A 21,804-nucleotide genomic window follows, 5' to 3' on the forward strand; every position below is an offset into this window, starting at 1 on the left:
GATGCTCTTTTTAGTATTATTATTAATATTACTATGAGTATTACTACTAATATTATTTAAGAATACAGCAATTGCATTTTATTTTCTTAAAATTTTTGAGTCCAAGGTTCAAAGCCCCCCATTCCTCCCCCCCCCCCACCCCCAAAAAAAAATTCACAGTTGTTTGCAGACTGTGTCCTGGATGAACCATTTGTGATTTTAAAAGCCTGGAGAGCCTTCCCTGAAAGCTGTTTCAAAAAGCAAGGAGATATTTCTGCTTCAAACCCCAGAAAGGAAGTGCCAGCTCCAAGCAGAGCTGCTCAGCGGAGAAAGCCAGCACCTGGGGACAGGGGGTGGCAGGGATGGGGCGCCCATAGCCCCAGTAGGTGACAGACAGAACCTGCAGCCCAGTGAATGGTGCTGCTGGAACGTCTGTACAGCTGCCTTTGCCTCTTCCGAATACATCCTGAATTTTTTGTTAAATTGCGCAGATAATTAAAGCCTCTTCATATTTACAGTCTGCTTCATTGGTACCATGAATCCTGTTTTCAGTTACTGTCTGCAAATTCCCTCCCCACGCAATTTCATACTAAGCAATAACACTTCATTTTACATAAGTTTTATCTGATGTCCCCATACAGAGCTGCCAGCTGTACAGCAAATGTGCAGCTCTCAAACTGAGGCCTACTAGGCCACAGGCTCCATCCTGAGATCTGTAAGGCACCTTGCTGTCATTGGCAAGCGTTCCCTGCTATCACCGCTACCATCGCTCCACACCACACACAACTTAAAATCATCTGATTATTAGAATTTGTGGTCCACACTCCATTTTATCCTTTATTTAATCTATCCCCAGATCACACATTTGTTTAAATGTTTTGGCTGGTTTACAAATCATGCAGCCATCTGCACAGTAGGTGTGACACCATTTTTTAGACAAAAGTTACATTACAAAACAACAAAGATAAAGTCATTTGAAATGCTTTGGTGTTTGTTATTCTGCCTGGTTTGCTTGGACCAACTCTAAGAAATAAATAGAATTATCTGTGTAAATCGATGAACATCTATGAAAAACAACACCCAGCAGAACGCAGAGCTTGCTCCATTACCTACGTTAATATCATGACAGCTGAGGAGAGATGACCTGGCCCACTTCTCATCTCTCCTGTACAGATGGCTATTAAAGAGAAAGTATCCCTTTTGTATGGTCCATGCAGAAACCCTTTATGGGCTTTTCAAATAAGCCAGCATTGCCCACAGGAGAGTAGCTTCCTGTTAGTATTAAACAGCCCAGATTTTGCCTATTTTGTAACCCAGGTCCTCATTAAATAAACCTACATTTTCTCAGATTTAACTCCAAATGCTGATTTTCCTGGGTCTTTCAATTACATCTCCTCATTTTGCAGACAAGGTGACCAAGTTTCCTCTAACTTTTATACTACTTCTTGTCAGATCTGCCCGTAAACAGCAGATTCCCAGGTATTCAAATTATTTCCTGATGCTAAGAAGGTATTATCACTCTTTTCACTATAAATTGATGATTTCAATTTTTTGCTACTCACAGACCAGTGAAAAAAAGACTAACAAAAGGAAGTCTTTACCTCCTTCCTCCTCTAGAGTGTAGATCTATATCTTTGGATCCTTTTTCTCCAATTCTCAGCTAAGAGGGACTTTACAATATCACATTTACTGTAGAGTGATCAAACTGACGTTCTGAAGATTTATTACTTGAGGTCAACATGGTGCAACAAGTATTAGTTGCTCAGCACAGCTTTCTGCATAAGTGAAAGGAAAATCATGGGGTTTTAATGACCTTAGGCATTAGACAAATAATAGAATGTGTGAATGCCACATGCTATTACAACCATACAAGAATTTTCTTGGGCTGATTTCCAGAAAGCTGATTGAGGTATTTCCTTTGTCTTGACATCGGTGATATTGTCCACATGTACCATAATGTACGCTGCACAAATGTGAGGCTAATAAGATGATTTATTTGTATAGGTTTATTATGCATGCAGTTAATACATGCATAATGCAAACATGCACATCCACACAACACATAAGCATATATTCATATCACTGTGGCTGAAAAATTTGAAAATCATGAGTTGCACAAAATGTGTCTTTACATCTTCTAGTGGTTACATACTACTTGTTATTTTAAAACACAGCTGTAAAATTTCTTTGCTGAGAAGTTAAAATGTTAGATTGCATTTTCTATATACCCCTCTTTTTAAACTCCAATTGTTTCAGCATAGATTTGGTTACTTGGGATCTGGTGAAGTATTTATTTACTGGTGTAAACTAGAATTCATCTAGTCAGCTGCAGGATTGCTTCATCCTGTTTTCCCATTTGCTTTCCAACTTTAGTGCTCAGTACCCTTTTTTTCCATTCCCTTCACTTCCTCCTCCTGCTCACACCTGCTTTCCTGCTCAATGCCACATAACATCCTTCACTCAGAGACAAACTCTCCACAACAGACTTCAAAAAATGTATTTTATACATGATACTGAAAAGGTTAAAAAAAGAATAGTCTGTTTATTTATCAGAAATGACATATTTAGAAACTGTCAAAAAGTAAGATTTCAAAAAGGTGCCAAATCCTTCTCCTTTGCTCCCCAACTCTTCAGAGGGGCAGTGGTTCTTGCTATGACATTGGGGCTTGTTTTCTCCATCAACAAAAGTAGCAGCAAACTACAAAGATTGTGGCTGTTTCCCCTTTTATCATTCTCTTTGTCAGCCTGATCAGTCCTCAATGGTAAATGTGCTGCTCTGTTGTGCACAGCCAGCGGCTCGCAATTTGCTCACTATGTTTCATGAGACAGTTGTTTGTGGCTGTTTGGAACACATTTACCTCTTTGGGGATTTATGCGCTAGTTGCAATGCCAACCTCCATAGTGATAGAAATTTCTTTCTAACTAAAATAGATAATTAGAAGCTGGTAATTATTGGTCAAGAATTATCAGAGTGAAAAAAATTAAGCTCTTCATAAATAGTTCTTGGCAATGTCATCTCTTTACATTATCTCATGCCTAACAGCACTTTACTCAGAGCACTTACAAATTTACACTACTGCTGTTGAGCCCCATAATTTTATATGGAGTAATTCCTTTCCTGATCTCCCCCAGTTTTGAGCCATGCTGTATATGCATGTGTGCAAAATCCTAGGCAACTGCTGCAGTGTTTAGTCTATTTACACCAAACTGCATCAGATACTACAGATGTAAAGGCATCAGTTGAAGATGAAACAATGTTTAGCATGTCTGCTTAAAATAGTGAAAATAATAGGAGGAGCAGCAGAGTGCATCAAACAGAACACAAACAATGGCAGACTCTTTTCATACTCTCTCAGGTCAAATGCCAACTGTAAACTATGTGATGAAAACAAAGGAATGCTCGAAAGCTTCTTTTCCACAGACATCGTGTACCCAGAAATAGAATTTTCTCAAAGAAAGCTGCTAAAAGTGCTATTCCACCCAGGTAAAAAAGGTAGAAGAAAGACAACTGAAGAAATACCATCTATGCCAACACTTTCTAAACCCATATGAAAGCTGAATTTATGTTTCCTCTTTTCCCACCCAAAAGCTGGAAATCGTTTCATCCACAAATTTCAATACACACACCAACAGACAGGTCTTAATTTGGCAATCATCCTCACAGTTATCCAAACAAAAGTACATGCCTACATCTAGGTCCAAAATAATGCCGAAACACAGGACCTATTTTAAAAAACCCACACTATACCTTGCTTTCTGTCTGCTAGCATCTCCTAGCCTAACCTGACTCAGTGAGTTGTTTAAACTAACACAGGCTCTGCTTGATGAAACACAGTGTCTGGATATGTGTGGACAGATCTGGCAGTCAGAACTGTTGAACTTTAGCTCACTTAATGCAAGCAAGGGATTCCGCTTCTATGCCTCTTTGTCCTCATCCATTCAAAGGAAAAGGCTTACTGCACCATCCCATCAGATGGTGGGAAGACTGGATTAAATGCTGCAGAACAATTCTAAAATGGAAAGTTCTGGAAGTAGTAAATGTGTAGTTACTAAAGGAAAGCTGCCCCTACAACATCTTTTTATTACATAACTTGTATAATGTAAATTGCATTGTTGTCAAAGATACTTAAGGTTACACTTCACTGGGTCATCGGCAGATTTTATTTTCCATTAGGTGGCATAATCCTTCTTGTTGAATTGATTGAAATGTATAATAAAATCTGAAAAAATGCTATATACTCTCCTAACAAAGAAGAGTAAGAGGCTTTTCAAATAGCCTCTAATCCCTCTTCCCCTGCTAAATGTCTAGTTGAGATTATATTTGATTAGACAAAAACACACACATACATACAACCCAAAAATACCTACCCTCAGTGGAGCTATTTTAGCCAACAAAGTAATTCCAATTGCCTTATTTACAAGCCTACGTTTCACACTGGGGTTTTATAAGTATAGCTTTGCCTCAGTGACCTTCCATAATGCGACTTCTCTATGTGGATGTTAGCAACGTGAACTCAGTTTACATATTGGGATCATGTTCAAGGGACACAGTGATTAGATGGGACACCATCGACTTCTCCAGGCTTTCAAACTGCATCATGATGTTGAGCAGCAACAGTTTCCCTCAGCTGGCTGAGCATTATCTCTATCAGTGGTTCCCACTCATTTCTGAGTGGAGTTTGGCAGATGACTTTCTACTTTCACATTTGTCCCATGTCCCAGGTACCTCCCCTTTTCTCTTTTCTCTGAATTATGATTGTGGAGTCCTTCAGGTAAGAAGACACTAAACACATCAATAGCCACAACACAGATAATGGGAATGTATCACTATGAGAGGAAATAACAGTTCCTGACACTATGCAATGGTGTCTGTGAAGGTATTTATTGCCCATACATCCGATCCGGGGATTATCACACCATTTAATTCCTGCCTTGCCGCATTAACTTCCCCTTCTCTTGCATTTAAACTCCTTCCTTTCTCTGTGTCTTCCTGAAGCTTCCTTACTTTCCTCTTCCCAAAGAATCAAAGGCACTACATCCTGTTCTGCCAATCCCCTACTAGGAAATCAGGGCAAGAAGACACATTTTATCAGATACATGTAAAAAAGGGAGGGACCAATGTCTTTAGGAAACCATATTTTTTTGGTTTGCTTAATGTGCTGTGTCAACAAGCCAATATTGACTCCAGTGTTTAATCTAATATATTTCTCAATCTACATATTGATATGCACGCAGGTGACTACAGGTGTATATTACGTATATTCACACAAATGTGTTTGTGTGCATGTTTTCTGCATTATGTATAAATTCTGTAACAATACCTACAGATGTACGTAAACTGAGGCTGGTTAAAAACATCTTGATGTGACCCCTTGAACCTTTCTTTCTAGACAGAACGTGTTCTTGGAAAAAGGCCTGTGAACAATGATATAAATTAAAGGGGAGGGGGGAGAGTGAAATTAGAAAGATAGCTAAGGAAAAAATCCAATTAGTGGTGAGAAGACTAACAGAATTGGAGATCAGAAATTATTTTTCCTTGCGCTTGGATTCTGAGGTCACATTCAAAACTCTCCAGAACGCTGATATTCCTTTCACTCCACCCCAACACAAAATCCCCTCGCATTTGCTTAATCGAGGCTACATCATTAGGAGCTGCACTGTTAAGTCTGGCAGTGCAGATAAGAATCTTCCACTGAACACAGATTACCACACGCATGACCGGCAAATCTCCCTGCATGTTTTGCAAGCTTCTTTATTTCACTGGGAAGATTTTATATTAAGCACGTTTAAATCTGTGTCACTATGGTTATGTCATGAAGTAACATCATGCATGATTAGATAGAACAGAGACAAAACAATTAAATTTTTTTTAAATATTCTCCTTCTTATTCAACCTCATCCAGCTTTAAGAAATTAAACACAGGCAGTTAATAGCTCAGTTTAAGAAAATATGTCTTTTCAGAACTGCAGGCTGAAGCCAGCTAAATGGATTTGTCCTGCTTTACTGACTCTCCCCATTTTGATCCTCCCATTCTGACTCTTTAATAAAACTCATCCAGAAAATAGAGGGAAAAATAAATCTGAGTATTTAATGAAATAAATGAGCTCCTATTCTTAAACTGTGAGGCAACTGGGAAGAAGGTGGCAAGCAAACACATCATCAATTCCAGCATCATCCCTTATAAACAGTGTCCATACTCCCCATCAAGTTTCAGCATCACTATATGCTACAATTACAAACATTTCAAACACTGGACTAAAATAAAACAGCAGAAATGGTGAATTCTGTTGTTAGTAGTATCCTACTTTTAAATTACATTACTGACACAGATTAAATACTCTGAAGCAGCTCAAATTATCTTCTACCCAAAACCACAGGATATCAAAACTAAGGCTTAACCTAACAGGCAAATGGCTTGTCTCCTTTACAAAACCAGTTTGTCATTTTCATTTGTTCATTTTTATGAAAAATGTAAAATGTTTATGCTCTAAATGTGTAACAACTTAAATAAAGTATCCACAGAAATGGGCCATTAAGTTTTGGCAGATAACTTTCTTTTACAGTGCAGCCAAATTGCTAAGTGTTCATGGAAGAAATCTGAATGTTACCTCGAAAGAAAAAAAAAATTACCACCAATCTGGAAAGTGGAAAAATCAAGCAAATTCTCTTCTATTGGATAAATAATTACCAGCTTCTATACCATATTTTTTGGTCTGTGTTTTGTAAGATTTTCTGCTATTTTAGCAAGAAAACCAGAGTAAGAGAAGCAGTAAAAAAATCAGTGGTATCCATCTCTGTTTTGAAAAGCAAAATTCAGAAAAAAGACCAAAAAAAGCCAGGAGACAATCCTGGCAATGTTATCTTATTAGTGAACAAATGATGTGCTTGATAAATTTAATTGGCTGATAGAACTCTTAGTGCTATTACTGAGTAGTTACCAAATTGAAAACATTATGGCTAAACCTGGGGGAATCAGCAAATAATAGGAAAATATGAATATCAAAGAAAAAGCAGCTTTTGTTTTATTCCAATTTACAACTGTAACAGCTTTGTAAACATCAGGATTCAGGAATTCTAAAAGACCTTTTTTTAAATGCTTGTGCCTTAAAGAGTGTATTTCATTACCCTATACTACAATTCCTTACTTTTTCAAATAATTTATAAGATTTAATTGTATACAGATACACTCAGGATTTTTTTCCAGACTGCTCAAACATAACAAACAATACTATTTTATGGCCATTTGAATTATTTATGTTTCCTAATGACAAAAACTCACCAGTTTTGATTTTGGTACTGAGGTGCTTGAGAAGTACACAGTAGTGTCATTACCATAATAACTTCTGAAATTAAAACCTGTCTAAAACTCTACGGAAAGCTAACATCCAGTTCATTAACCATTCCTGTTAGTTTGTTTTCAATAATGCAAAAATGATTAGAAGTTTAATTTGCTAATCACCTGTGTTTTGACTGGCAGTGGATATATAATTCTCTGCAGAAGTCTAAACTAGCCCTTGCAGAAAATAAAATATGCTAATGCTTTATCAAGTCTAATAATATGAACAAAAAAATCAATCATGCCTAGGTTAATCATTGATGGATCCACAATTAATTTCTCCTTAACTCTGTTTAATTTTAGAGACAATGGTGATAATGAGTAAGAAAAATGGCTATTTGTCTTTGAGAAATTTTAGTGCTCACTTACCAATCATGTGGTTTGCAACATGAACTTGGATATCCCACTCATTGTAGAAAACCATCTGACATTTGATGCACTGGTAGGTCTTCTTCTAAAGAAACAAGGGTAGATAAAATTTACTCAAACATACAATTATAATAATTTCATTATAACTCAAAATACCAAGTTCACAGTAGTCATTTAAAGCTCTCCATCAATGCTTTCATTAAGGCTTAATTATTAATATTAAAACAATAACACTCTGCAGGTTATGTAGTACCTTTCATTTGAGTTTTCTGAAACTTGGTAGAGATTGTTGTCAACTTCCTAGCTACATGAACACATTATTGCTAAAACACCAGTTTCACACTCATGGAAGGCAAAATGGAATGTGGATGTATGGGGTGTAAGCCAAACAACACTGAAATCAATGTGGATCCTTCATTTTACACCAATGGATTAGATCCACTACAGAACAAGGAAGAAGGCAGGAAAAGAATACAGAAATGAGAAATATGCTTCTCTCATTTTCAGTGGAGCTGCAGAATCTCCTCTGCACCACACATTTTAAATGATCCATCAGGCTGCCATTTTTCAAGGAGGAAAACCTCCCAGCTAGTCTGGACAAAAAGTCCGTATATCAGGGAACTTGCTTCAATAATATCTGTTGGCAAGCCTGTACTGAAACTGGGAAGCTTGACTGGAAATTAGCCAGAGACCATGCCTTCTGGCCACATTAGATTGGGCTTGACTTACTTAAAAATCATGGTGTATACAGCTCAAATTTCATTATAAACCAGGAAATACATTACTCTGCTCAATTCGGTGCACAGAACGCGTTTTTCATTTCTGTCTTGGTGTCTTTCAAAAAAGATCTGCTCTTTCACTTTTCTTCAAGGTATATAACTTATCCAAGACATTTCAACATCCTAAAAATGTAACTGCATTTTCTCTTATTATTTTTCTTGATCTGAATTGGCCAGAGAGTTGATATTGGAAAGCATTGTTTTAAAAGTGAAAACTAAGAGTGTATTCAAAGTAAAGTTATTTTTTCCCGCATAAGACTTAAAATCTGCAGTTATCCAGGCATCTAATGAGACAAGCCAGATTTATAACATTATTCAACTGCATAATTGTATTATCAAGGACTCAAGTCCTAAGGTAACAGTCCTGAAGAGCTCAATTCTTGTTTTGAAGATGCAATATTGTCAAGGTAAGCCCTGAACTGCCACATCAAGGCAGTAACTCAAGAGACATAGATCTTTCTGTACAGCTACAGGCACCTTGCCTACATCAGCAAAAAGAAGAAAAAAACACAGAAAAACACATATTTTTTAAAGAATGTAAAGTAACAAGAAGCTGGCACAGATGTATTAAACTGCAGATTTCCCATATATTAGTTGGAGAAGAAATAGGGTTCACTGGATAACGTGCATCAAAAATACAGCCTCTCTTGTATATATTTAACTTGTGAAGAGTTTTATGCAGCTGGTATTTTCAATTATATTTTTAAAAGGTATTGGCTTTTTTTTACCTGACTCCAAACAGTAACAAAAACTTGCTGGATTTTCTATCATCATCTAAATTTAGGTGCCCTGTCCCAGACAGATAAAGCAGCCATCTATTAAGTATCTTTCTACTTCAAGCCTGTAGGCAGGAATATAAAGACTTTCAAACATATGTTGTTTTGCCTTACCAAGTTAACTGAAAAATTAGTGACTAATCAAAGTCAACTCTGAAATTAAGTGTTCCTGTGGGCTCCTCTTTACAAATCTCCCATTGCTTCACATACACAGAGGATATTTTAATTTTCTTGATGAGAATAAAATGTGCTGTGTCTTTTCACAGTGGAAACAATGATAAGCCTTTTTTGCTGTTTTTCATTTAAATGAACCTTAGTTTTTCAAAATTTAACCAAGTTAAATCATTATGTAGACAACCAAAAATCAATGGACACCAAGAAACCAAGTCTGCTTTGACTTAGTGTTACTGTTACTATTTGTAAAGCCAGCTGTTTTTAAAGATAAAATACTTTTTCTGTTTTTTCATTCTTGTGACAATTCTGGTATCATTGGTAGAAAATCAGATTCAGTCTAAGGGTTTCCTATTATATGTTGGTAAATTTAACCTTACTGCACTACATCTAGATCTAGCAAAGACCTCTAAATAATGACAGTCAAAATCAATGATTTATTATGCTAAGCTCTTTACCAGATGCTTTTTGATGCTGACATATAGAACAACAATATTGCATAAATAACAATCACTCTCCCTTTTTTAAAAACATTGTATCCCTTTAGAACTAGTTAGAAAATATTTCTTACTCCCTCATGACTGCCACTATGTATTGTTTATTAGCATACCTCTAGCATTATTCCTGATATGTGACTTTGTTGAAAAACAAAGAAACATAAATGTAATGGCTGGTCTTTTCTCTTGTTAGCAGAGCAATGCAGAGTGCATGTCAAGAATTGTCAGCAAAATTATGACTGATGTACATAAAGACAACACATACAAAGGTTGGGGAGTTTTTGAAGTCAAATGCTAAAAAGTAAAGTGATTTGACAACAACAAAAAATAATAATTTACTAGCACTTACTAGCCTGTTCAAAATGATCTGACATATTTGCAGAATCACACACAGAGTTTTTCTTTTTATCATGAAAAGAAGATTGTTTTTGTGACTGCTGCTTGATCAAGCACTAGTTCTTTTTTGTTCCCAAGCATACTCTAAAATGTTGACATCAACTTTTATTAGCTCAATAAACACTCATCTCAAAGTGTCTAAACTTGTGCATGATTAAGTTTTCATTTTAAAAGCATACTCAGTAAATTCCATTTACTCCTAGATTTTCAAAGCGATCAAACCCAGTCATTTTAACACCATGTTGAACAAAACCCACATACTTATTTCCATATGTTTCACATTCTAAGGAAGTCTTTGTTTGCTGCAAGTTGCACATTAGTCTCACAAGCTTTGGCAGAACCATGGGACTCATAACGGCTCGCAGGAGTTCCTGGGTCCTGATGTGCTTCACAGCTGATCCCAATTCCCTACTAGGGTGAGATCTGGGGGGAGACCCAGCCCCTCCTCACACTGTGTTCCCAAAAAGGGGAAACTTGGGGGAATAAGACAGAAAAGAGCGCTGAGGTAGCGCAGCTCCATGCCCCTTGCCTGGATAGGAAGGAAAGAAGCCTTGCAGCACTTGTGTGACACATCACAGAAGAAGAATTGGACTGTGACTCAAGGAGGCATTCGAATTTCTCACGAGTATCTCCAGCCTTTGCAGTGCAAGATGACTCTAAACAGAAAGGAGCTCAGGGCTGTGACAGCCAGCCTTGCCTTGTCCTGCTGCAGCTGATTGCAGCAGGGAAGTCTGGCTGTGCTCCTTTGCCCCTCTGCCCAAGCCACCAGCGTGTGGAGGACTCAGTAGGACTGAGCAGGCACCCAGGCTCTGCTGCTCCAGCTCATTGCCCTGAGCATATCCATTCCACACAATGAAGAGTGGTCAGTTAAGGGCACTTACTCCCTAACCTGCCACAGCTGCTTTTCCCAAAGGATACCTGTCAGTCCCCTGAGGAGACAGAACAATGACAATATTATCATTTTCCCCTACAAACACAGAAAAAAGCTGACACATATTTCCTGTAAGAGAGTAATTTTAAATCAGCAAGGGTGGGCCACAGAATGCTCTTGCCAGTACATCCCTGTATGGACTCAGACAGGACCAGTTCAGTAAATGGAGAAAATGCAATGTGTTCTAAACTGTGCTGTCTTGCAAAAACTCCCAAGGATTTGTTCCAGAGGAGAAAGGCACATGTGATTAAGAACGTGGTTTAACTTTTCCCTATTATTGTTATTATTATCACCTAATCTTTTAATAAAAACTCTCCAATCAGCAAGCCCATAATCCTTCACTGAACCCCCTCCTGTCAAGAACCTAAGTGCCAATATTTCTCCTCCATGCTGAGTGTAAATCTGAGGCCCAAGTCACTCCTGGGGCCATTCAAAGTCACTGTAGAAGAGTAACTTCTTGGACAAATGTCTCACAAAACCACTGGGTGCCTGTTGCATTCCTGTTTTCACAACATTTTAAAGGCTTCCAGCATTCAAATCTTCCCTGTGACTTCATTTAAAGACCTCTGGATTGGGCATATGCATGTGTCTCCTAACCTTTTGAATAGTTAACATCACCTAGACCTTTAAATATTGTCCCAATCCTCACTTACGCCTCTGCAGTTTTCTGAATTTCTTTTCTATAACGGTGCCCAGTGTGTCCATGTCATGCCAAATGAGACTTTGCTGCTTTTATAAACAGTCCAGGAATACAAACTTTCAATTGGTACTTCAATTCTGTGAACAGAATTTTATTTGCTTTGCTTTTATAAATAAAGCAAAACAACTAATAACAACACTGCTAGAGGATTTACAGTTCTATTCAGAAGTGCTTCAAAAGTATGCAGAAAATACTTCTGTGTAGACTTTTGTGCCCTCTGACTGTCTGAGGTACTGATACATTCTTTTTTTTCTACTCTCTAGCCTCATTATATTGCTTGAAAATGAACTGCATATGCTACTTATTGGCTCATGCTCCACCTCCTTGTCAAAATCATTCAGTATTTTATCACTTGCCTATTTTGTTCTGACATTTCCCCAGTTTTGTACTATCAGGGAATTTCATCACCTTACTACTTATTCCTTCTTCCAGCCTACTGATATGCTGCATAAGTTCAACAAAATTGGTGCAAATAATGATTCTTAAGGCTTTCCATTATTTACACCCCTCCAAACCAACCTGCTTCAATTCACAAGACTCTCATGCTTTCTGTACCCAAGATCGTGTTTCATTTCTTTTTTAATCAAAGAAGGTATCTCTCCCTATGCTGTACTTATTCACCCAACAGATTAGTCTTTTGTGCTATACCATTTCAAAAGCTTTGCTAAAATCCTAGTAAATCATGTTTATAGGCTTCTCTGTCAGCACTTGTGGCTATTCTCTAAAAATATTCTTTATTGAAAATTTTAAGTGTGATCCTCCCTCTGTGAATCTTTGCCCTCCATCCTTCATTAAATTCAAACTTTCTTCTATTGTATCTTTGATTAGCCTTCCTCTTCTGTTCCTCACTGTTTAAATCAAGCTCACAAACCAGTAACCTCATGCATAAGCCTTATATTCCCTGTTAAATGTTTGTTTAGTGGCCTTTTCCCAGGTTGTTGATGCTTCTTCTTAAAGACTGCAAGTTTGTCTGCTTAATGTTTCCTTTTATCTTCAGCTGCTTTCAGTGAGAATTTTGGAACGGATATTTTTGTAAGTAATTTATTGTGTATTAATACTCCATTATATTACCTCTAATCTGTACTTCGTTCTTCTCCATGGGGAGGAGATGCCACTAGCTCAACGACAATGCATTTGTTTAACAGTGCTGGTTTCCTTGATTACATATACCATTTCTGGATCTCCTGTACCCATGCCCCTTTTAACTGAATACCAATTCCCTATATGAAACAACCAAAATATCACTTATAGCTTCTAATGCATGGCATCTACAGTCTTAGGCTTGCAGGCATCCCTAGTTTGTTCTATATTCCTTTCACACTTCTCTTCCTTGCCTGATCAAAAATGGGTTTGATGTGTACCTGTTACCCCACTGATAACCTCCTGTTTACACCTAATTACATTATTTGCCCTTGTCACACTACTGAAGGGGACTTTCAAGGCTTCTTCCCCTCAGTTTTAGCACAGACCGAGTGTATGGATCAATAACAGAGCTGAGACAACCTGCTGTTGCCAAAAAAGAGTCACATCATCTAATTCCCTTCTCCCATCAGTCATTCACTCAGTTTCCCTCACCTAAAGGATGGAGTTAATTCAACCTTTTAAACTGACAGAAAAATAACCTGACAAGAGAAAGTGAACGGCATCCAAAAATCATATGAAAATAACAAGTTAAGACACTTAAAACTTGCACACTAACTACAGCAATTTGCCAGTGCTAACTCCTAATGCTGCCAGCTGATTTTTTTACATCATTATTTTATTAAGCATTAACAGTGTGCTTGGCCCTTTGTGATACACAAGAGCAACCACGGTCCTAGCTTTGTCCATTTAGCCATTTTTCATCAGAGTTCAGATTAATTTTGACAGTACCTTAATTAAGGATTTCTTTCTTACCTTCCTGGATGCTTATTTTGTCAACCTTAAGCTCTTAGAAAACTAAGCATATGTTAGCCAGTTTCACTGCATAGTTAGTTATTTATCTTGCTTATGGGGCACTGTCATCTTCCTTTTTTCTTTTTAATTGACTAATCACCAACTCTTGTAATTGCTCACACAAAACCCTTTAATTAGTATTTCCCGATTACTTTAAAAAACATTTTCATGGAGATTTTATGAGTATTTTTCTGTTCTGTTTTTGTTTATCAGGGCCTAAATTATAACAGAGTCTGAGTGTACATGCCTGTGGAAAGAAAACAATCAATCCCATAAGGTAAGCAAAATGAAAAACGGAAAGAAACATTATTTTTCCTCATTTCTTTCATTATGGTTACTTATTGCATACACAAAATATATTGAGTCAGAAATACAAATGTTCATGTTAGCCATCCTTACTTCTCTATTCTGTTTGAATTCATGGTCTGTTGTTCTATCTTTCACCTTTATTCTGGAGTCTGTATTTAATCATGTCCCTCTTCAATGTCTCTTAGTTACAAACCTTTTCCTCCCCTAGCTGATGAAGAGCATTAGCTTGCAATGTCTCACATCCCCACACAGAAAAAAACACATCTTGCCACATTTAAAAAATGCATCTCTTCCCTTTGAGATCTCTAATCCTTTAACTCTGTCTAGGCCTTTCAAACTCAGTACTGATGTGAAATACCTGTCAGAAAAGTAATTCTAAAACATGGCAGCACATGGTTGTATATCTATTTTCTCTTTCAATTACTTCATATTAGGCTTATATAATTTATGAATACAAACAGCTTAAAGTACTGTGAATTTGATTTGGGGTCTAAAAAGCAAATACAGTTCTTTCTGTCTTTCTGTGTGAGGGCCTGATCCTGGGTGAGACTGAGTCTCCGAGCAACGCACAGGTATCTGCTGAGCAGTGCTCAGGAATTCGGAGCTGTGTCAGCAACTGAACTTTCTGTCAGCATCCTCACCCGCTTCTGTCCCTTTACATTGCACTTAAAACCAAAGGCAATGAGACCCTCTGAAGCCCTAGAGCTATTAACCCATGCAGAGGCATCCCAAGACTCAGCATCTGTGTCAGAACCATAGTGTGGCCACAGACATTGAGGAAGAACTATGACCAACATGACACTGATAATTCTGCAGAGGAAGTGGCATCAAAGCAAAGGCAATAGAGTTTGACTTGGCAGGTCTGACTCAAAAAGCTGATATTTTGGGTAAGCTGATATTTTTTCCCTTTTAAAGTTGGGGTTTTTGCTTTGTTTTTTAAAAAAGGCATACTGAGACAGACTGCCATTCAATAAAGCCACTACTTTCTTCACCAACAATCAGCAACAGATGTAGGCCAATAAAATTAATAGTTTGCAAGTACACACAAGAGAATACTCTTGTCTCTTTTCTCCATCACAGATTTTGTGAAAGCTCTCTGGATTTTAACAGAAAGGCAAAATCAGGAGCTTTTTATATACTTTTTTTTTTTGTAATTTAAACACTACAACCGCTTTTCTCCTACTCTGTGGAGAATTAATGCTGATTAATTTCACTTTCCAAAGTGTGACTCAGGACCCTCCCCCTACCCTTAATTGTCCACTTTTAACTCAAACTGAATTCTGCACTATTACTTACCAAGATAATTTAATCCTACAGAATAGAACTTGTGCTCAAAAATATGCAACATTAATATTAATGTACAAACAGAAATATATTACTCATACATAATATATAAGAAATTAATTTCCATTGAAGTATCAAGAGAAGGAGTAAACCCCTTAGATCCTTCTCATGCAATTAGCTCTGCACTTGGGGAAGTCAATGGGACTTCACAAATGAGGGCTTCACACGATAACATGGGCAAGACTGGGGTTTTAAAAAGGCACTACAAAATATGCCATGAGCAGAGTCCTACAATCATATTGCTGTGATTTTGGTTCTACCCTCTGTGGATACGCTTAGGCCACATCAACATGAACAAATATACTGGTAGCATCTGAGCTGGCACACAGCTGCTGACACTGCAATGACGCTTGACTGTGTGCCCAGCTGAAAAACCTCCTCTAGGGCAGTGCAGCTGCCCAAGGAAGTGGTGTACCAGCAAAACAAGCACTCTGCTCAGCCACTCTTCAACACTATCCACAATGATTTGTGTTTAACTGGCTTTTTTCCTGAGAAGAAATACTTGCTCTCCTCTAAGGGAATTAAGGGAACTTCACAGAATTGCTACTCTGTCCTATTTCATAATCTTTTACTTTCACATTAATGCTTAAAATACCAGCAGCTTCTCTTAGGTACATCCTGTAAAAAGTTAATGTCTTTTTACATGGGGCTTCAGTCTACCATTTCCCTATCTTAAAAAAAGGATTGCAGAATTTGTTTCAGAAGCAGAATGTCATACTTCTACGTTTGAAGGACTTCAACCACTCAACCACCATCATACAAACCAGCTGTAAAGCAGGGAGCATCTGAGAAATGAGGAACTATGGTTAAGACTGATAGTTTGGGAAAATCGCCAGGTGATGCAGACAGTCCCTGCCTAGGCCTGTGAGAGAAGCACCAAGCAGCAGAACAGAGTCAATTACAAGTTGACCACTGTCTGGGATGGTTGCAAGAATTTGTAAGCAGACAGCTATGTTCCTTTAGGTTGGCCCTAAACCTATTCCAGCCATCAGAGCAGAAACCAAGAGGACTGTTGTAGTAGTGGTAAAGCAAACACAGAAGGAAATCTGGAAACTTGAAGTCTCAGATCATTCTTTGTTGGTGAACCACCCCATTTCCTACTGGAAAATGTAGAGAGAAAGAGGTGGCCTTCCAGATATGAAAAGCCATTAGATGTGCCTTTTTAGACAGAATGCTGTGAAACATCTGAATAATAAGCAAAAACCAGAGGAAATGTATCCCAACACAGGACACCAAAACTGTGGACATATAATCAAAGGGGATAAATAGCTCCATTCTCTCTTACCTCCTACCTTGTTTTTGAGTACACAAGCAGAAAGTCACTTTGAAATGGCTGTATTTCTAAGTGGCTGTATTTCTAAGACACTCTTCAAAGGCATTTCACCGGTATTAAAAATAATTCCTAGAAGTGCACATTATTATTAGTAGAACTGAACTGAGATGCCCAGTATCAGGAAGGGCCCTGCTCTTTTATTCACTGACTTATGGAGCCATATACCAGCAACAAAGGTTTATCCACCAAGGAACAACAGGGTAAAATCAAAACATACATCTGGTAGATGGGCCCAAAGATGGGCAGAAACCACAGAAGAACAAAATGGCTGAGGTTGATCTCTGGGGACCACATCCAGATACTTGTATACTTGTGAGTATCTCAAAGGGATACACAACCTGTCTGGGTAACCTCTGCCAGGGCTTGGTCACCCTGGAAGTGTTTCCTGATGTTCAGAGGGATCTTCCTGTGTGTCCATTTGTCTCCTCTGCTTCTTGTCCTAGAATGTCACATGGTGAGGGTGGATGTTAGCAAGAATCACATCTCTGCTGTCATACCCAGCAAAATATGCTGTGTAAAATAGTACAGGTCATATTTATCCAATAATTTGTAATACAATGCAGGAAACAGTATAAATGAAAGATGGCTTTGGCAAGAAAAAAGGTATCTCACAGTTTTGAACCACCAGGCATAAAATCAACTATCTGCTATCACAGAGCTCTGGCAGGTCAAAGAACAGTATCCTTTAACAAGATACTACATGTCAGGTGGTTTTCTTATGCTCATTTTCTATAACTTCATGAAACAAGCAGTACTGGGGCTACATACCCATTTTAAATTGATGTTTAGCCCATTTTATTTCCCTCATGACAGAGTAATAAATCTGGGTGTTATGTTTGTTGTACAAGACAAAGGAATACACATATCATATATAACAACTTTATTGAATAGTGGTGAAAAACAGTTCTCATGTACAGTCACTTAAGAAGCTGGCCTGTGAGTCTCACAAAGAACAGACCATAGTTTCCTCCTATAGCTTCATGTCTTGTGTTCTTGACTTTTGCATATAAAACAGGTATAAACTTCAGCTACAGCCATCTTCCTGGTTTGGATCTCTTAAAGGCCTCTCTCCAATTTGGATTCTGTTACCTGCTGGGTCACCTCTCTTCCCAAATATTGTAACAACTTCATAGGCTTTGAGATTACTGTTAATCTATGTATTTTTTCCCTGAAATTGGCCAAGAGTAGTCCAAAAATAAGAGGTAGAAGTGAGAAAATCCTCTAGAGGTCTGCAAACCAGTAGACAAATAGAGATATGTAATGATTTTCTGTGTCTTGTTCTTAAAGATGATCAGGCTAGAAAATTGTGTGAAATTTCTTCTAGTTTCTACCCAATTCTGAGATCAGAATACAAACACTCATCACTACTGTGATCTTCCTGTGGGGCTGTGCAGAAATTGTGGCATTCTACACCAGCCATTTGGCCAGCAGGTACAAGTACAGGGAAAGCCCCAAGAGTACAGTGAGCAGCACAGCTGAGCTGTGGGAGCATACACCTCATGGATGTTTTGTCTCATAAAGCTTTGCTGAATCTACATCTGCCCTCTCTAGAGATCCTTAAGGACTTCATCCACATTCCTGTGACTTTCTCCGGTTCTTCTGTGTTTCTTCAAGCACACATTCCACCCCCCAAACCCTGGTTCATTTTAAGCAAATCTTGGTTTAGTGCTCTTGAAAATTTTGGAGAACGCGTTATCCTTTCATCCTCTCCTGCAAAGTTTTCCATGCGTGTGAAGAAGACACCTCTCCAAATTTCCCATCTGAAGCCTCTGACAAATAACAAGACAGACAAACAGCATTAGATTTTAATGAACAGTGGACAGGAAACTAAGAAAATTCACTACAATTTTCCCCCTTGCTTCTGTTCAGCAGCTCCAAGCCAACATATGGCCTTCCTTTCTCAGACTGAACTCATGGTGTGTGTGAGGTGAGAAGTTTGAAGCCTAACTTTGGTAGGATTTACAGCAACAGGATAATAATACTATCCTTGTAAAATTCAAAGAGGATCCTGATAGCTCACCACCAGACAAAGAAAAGAGAAATGCTTAAGCTGGACCTTATCAGCCAATTCATGGTAGTGGCACTAGCAGAAATTAAAGCATAGTGCAAAGTGGAGGTGGCCTACTGTGGCAAAAAACCCCAGGCTAGCCCTTCCTAAGAATAGATATGGTCACACTTTAAATAATACTTTCATGAAAGCAGTGTTAAAATTATGCCAGAAGACAAAACTGGTATTTTTAGTGAACTCATTTTGAAACTCCAGAAGCAGAAAATATGTTTGTCACAGATTAGTTCCACAAACTATTTCAAAGCCAAATCTTTGTGCCAGCAACAAACCTTCTTTACCTTTTTCTGTCCCTGGATCCAAAATACGGAATGAAAATCACTTGTTCTGGGCCTGGATTCACTGACAGGAAACCCAAGGCACTACTTATGTTTACATTACAAGTTTATGTGCTTATTCATAAAAATCCTGTAGTCAGAATGATCAGCTTGGATTGCTGATGAGGAGGATTATTTTAATTTCTTTATGTATTTCAATTAAATGCGTGAGTATAGATTTCAGTGCATTTTTTCAGTTAAAAGCACTGTGATTTATATTGCTAAAATGCTATTGCTTGCCCTGCCAAAAGCATGCATCTGGGAACATTTCTGGGTTGCTTACAGTCTTTTCTCTCTTCTTTCCGCCTCTGACTGCCAGTGCATGCTGTTGAAATAAACCAGCTACTTCAAAAGGCAGTTCCTGTTTTCTGTCTTTGTGGGTCTGGCATGTTTTGAGAAGTGGGGGGACGAATAGTTAGAGAATAAAGGTAGATTCAGAGCCCATGAATAAATAAAGAGAAAAAAAAGTAATGATAAAAGAGTACACCTACCTGAGCTCCGTTCTTTCTCCCAGGGCGATACCATTTCTGGATTCATCTTAGGTTGGAGAAGTTGAGTTTCAAGGAGCCAACAGCTCTCCACAGCATCTGAATTTTGTGACCCCCATCTCTGCAAGCTCATTGTCAGACTGCACTTTCAGGGCTTCTTCCAGAACAGTGCTGTGATGTGCCTGGTGTCCCCTGCTGTGACATGCCCATCCTGGCATACAGCTCTGCACAACCACAACAGGACAGAAGAGCAGCCCCAGATTCTGCTCTCCAGCTGGTGTGACAGTTGCAAGCTCTCTCCTTTGTCCAGCATTTTTGATACTCTCTGAAACAGTGAGTTTCTGCAAATCTTTTGCCACACCTAAATAAGCATCTCCACTCCTGAAGTGATTTGGCCATGTACTCACGCTGCTCATTCCCTCCTCATGACCAGAAAACCCAGAGAATTCTTGTATTGTTAATGAAGGACTGTCTGCATTGCCACAGGTAATATAGTATTCACATGAGCTTCACATTCATGGAACAAAGTGATACAGAAGCAATTACGCTTCTACTCTGAAAGTTACCAACAGGACCCCAAACTGAGTACAGTTGCACATGTGGATGCTCTACCATAATTGAGTTTAGACATTAAACTCTGGGTGGAAGCTGGAGTCCATTTCCTCCTCCCTGCCAGCTAAGAAACAGACAATATAATTTATTGCACTGTTATGTTGGTGTGATTCAGCAAGTATAGAAGTCTTGCAGCTTAAGAAGCAAAGGCACAATTTCTGCTGAGTCAAGAGTTCTCTCATTAGGTGCCTGACAGCAAAATAAGGAAGAAGAACAGAGATTTTCTTGAACAGATTTTCATCTTCCAAGTGCTTTACAAAAAGTATATTGTAAATAAGCATGGAAACACACTTTTCAGGAAATATCTATCTTATATTCTGAATAAGGAAAATGAAGCAGAGATGTTCAAGCAGTTTTGGCCAAGTCAGCAAAGCAAATGAGTGACAGAAAAAGGTCTAGTTCCCAATTCACCAGCATACCAGATCTTGTTCTCTGCTTTTAGACAGTAACTATCACTAAGGTTATCACCCTAGCCCAAAAGTGTGCTTGCCGTATGATTCAAGGTCTTTACAAGAAATCTAAAATCAGCTGAATCCAGCACCTCATTGAAACTCAAAGATTAACTTGCAGATCTACACATTTTAGAGCACTTTCAAAAGCTGCTGTTCATCTGTCTGTTTAAGTCTGTGTGATAACTTAGGGGTACTAGATTCAGCAGTGTGATGGACTTAATGAGTTCTGATCTGCTCCTTGACTCATTGTAACCAATGATGAGCACTAGTCAAAATTTTCTATCCCAACTAGAACGTAACTTTCAGTGGAGATGATTCAGGTCAACATTTTTCACTCAGCAAGTGGGGTGAGCTCAGCAGGTGACAGCCCAGCTGAAGACATTATACTGTGGTAAGGTAATTGCACCCTATCACATCACTGAGAACAGACTAAAAAGGGAAATTTTCTAGTTCAACCATGAGAATGCACAGCAAAGAATCTAGAAGTGACACCTCCAGTGTGATCTTGTATCCTAAAAAGGTATTTTCAAATATTCTTATCATTGAAATCTCTTACTGAGTAAAAAGGGGTATTCAGCAATATTAATGGTCAGACAACTCATCTGATTTATGCAAGATACCTATTTTTCTTGCCTTAATAGTGAAATACTCTTTATATATAGGTTGAAATCTCAAATCACGTGACTCTCAATAATGCAAATGAAACTTTCACTCCTTGATATTATTAATACTGTTTGGTGAAAATTTCCCCAAAATTGCATGTTTAAGTAGCTGCCTTCAACATCCCCTTCAGTTCAAGAAACATCCTTCTGGTGGAGTATGACAGCCAGTGACTAATAATAAATTTTAAAACTCAATTTTTTAATTGTTTTTACTTCCCTCAGTCTGGACATCTAATCTATAGTTTTAAACATCTGCACATTCCCACTTTAAATTTTGATTCTCATTGCTACATAGCTTGCATCACTAGAATTGGAACCAGTAATATCTGCTAGAAAAATTAATTATCTTTCA

The 21,804-nt window shown here is 38.1% G+C and overlaps 1 protein-coding gene across 14 annotated transcripts in view; it reads right to left on the reverse strand.

Moving 5' to 3' along the window:
* The window catches only part of ZNF521 (zinc finger protein 521), a 230,586-nt gene that overhangs the window by 110,330 nt on the left and 98,452 nt on the right, over positions 1-21,804 (reverse strand). For all 14 annotated transcript variants that reach the window (XM_030943682.1, XM_030943694.1, XM_030943693.1 and 11 more), the window contains one exon: positions 7,686-7,770. In XM_030943682.1, the coding sequence (XP_030799542.1) occupies positions 7,686-7,770 (85 nt within the window). The remainder of the gene's footprint in view (positions 1-7,685; positions 7,771-21,804) is intronic.

The sequence above is a fragment of the Camarhynchus parvulus genome, chromosome 2 (assembly GCF_901933205.1).
Source record: "Camarhynchus parvulus chromosome 2, STF_HiC, whole genome shotgun sequence".
Lineage (NCBI taxonomy): Eukaryota > Metazoa > Chordata > Aves > Passeriformes > Thraupidae > Camarhynchus > Camarhynchus parvulus.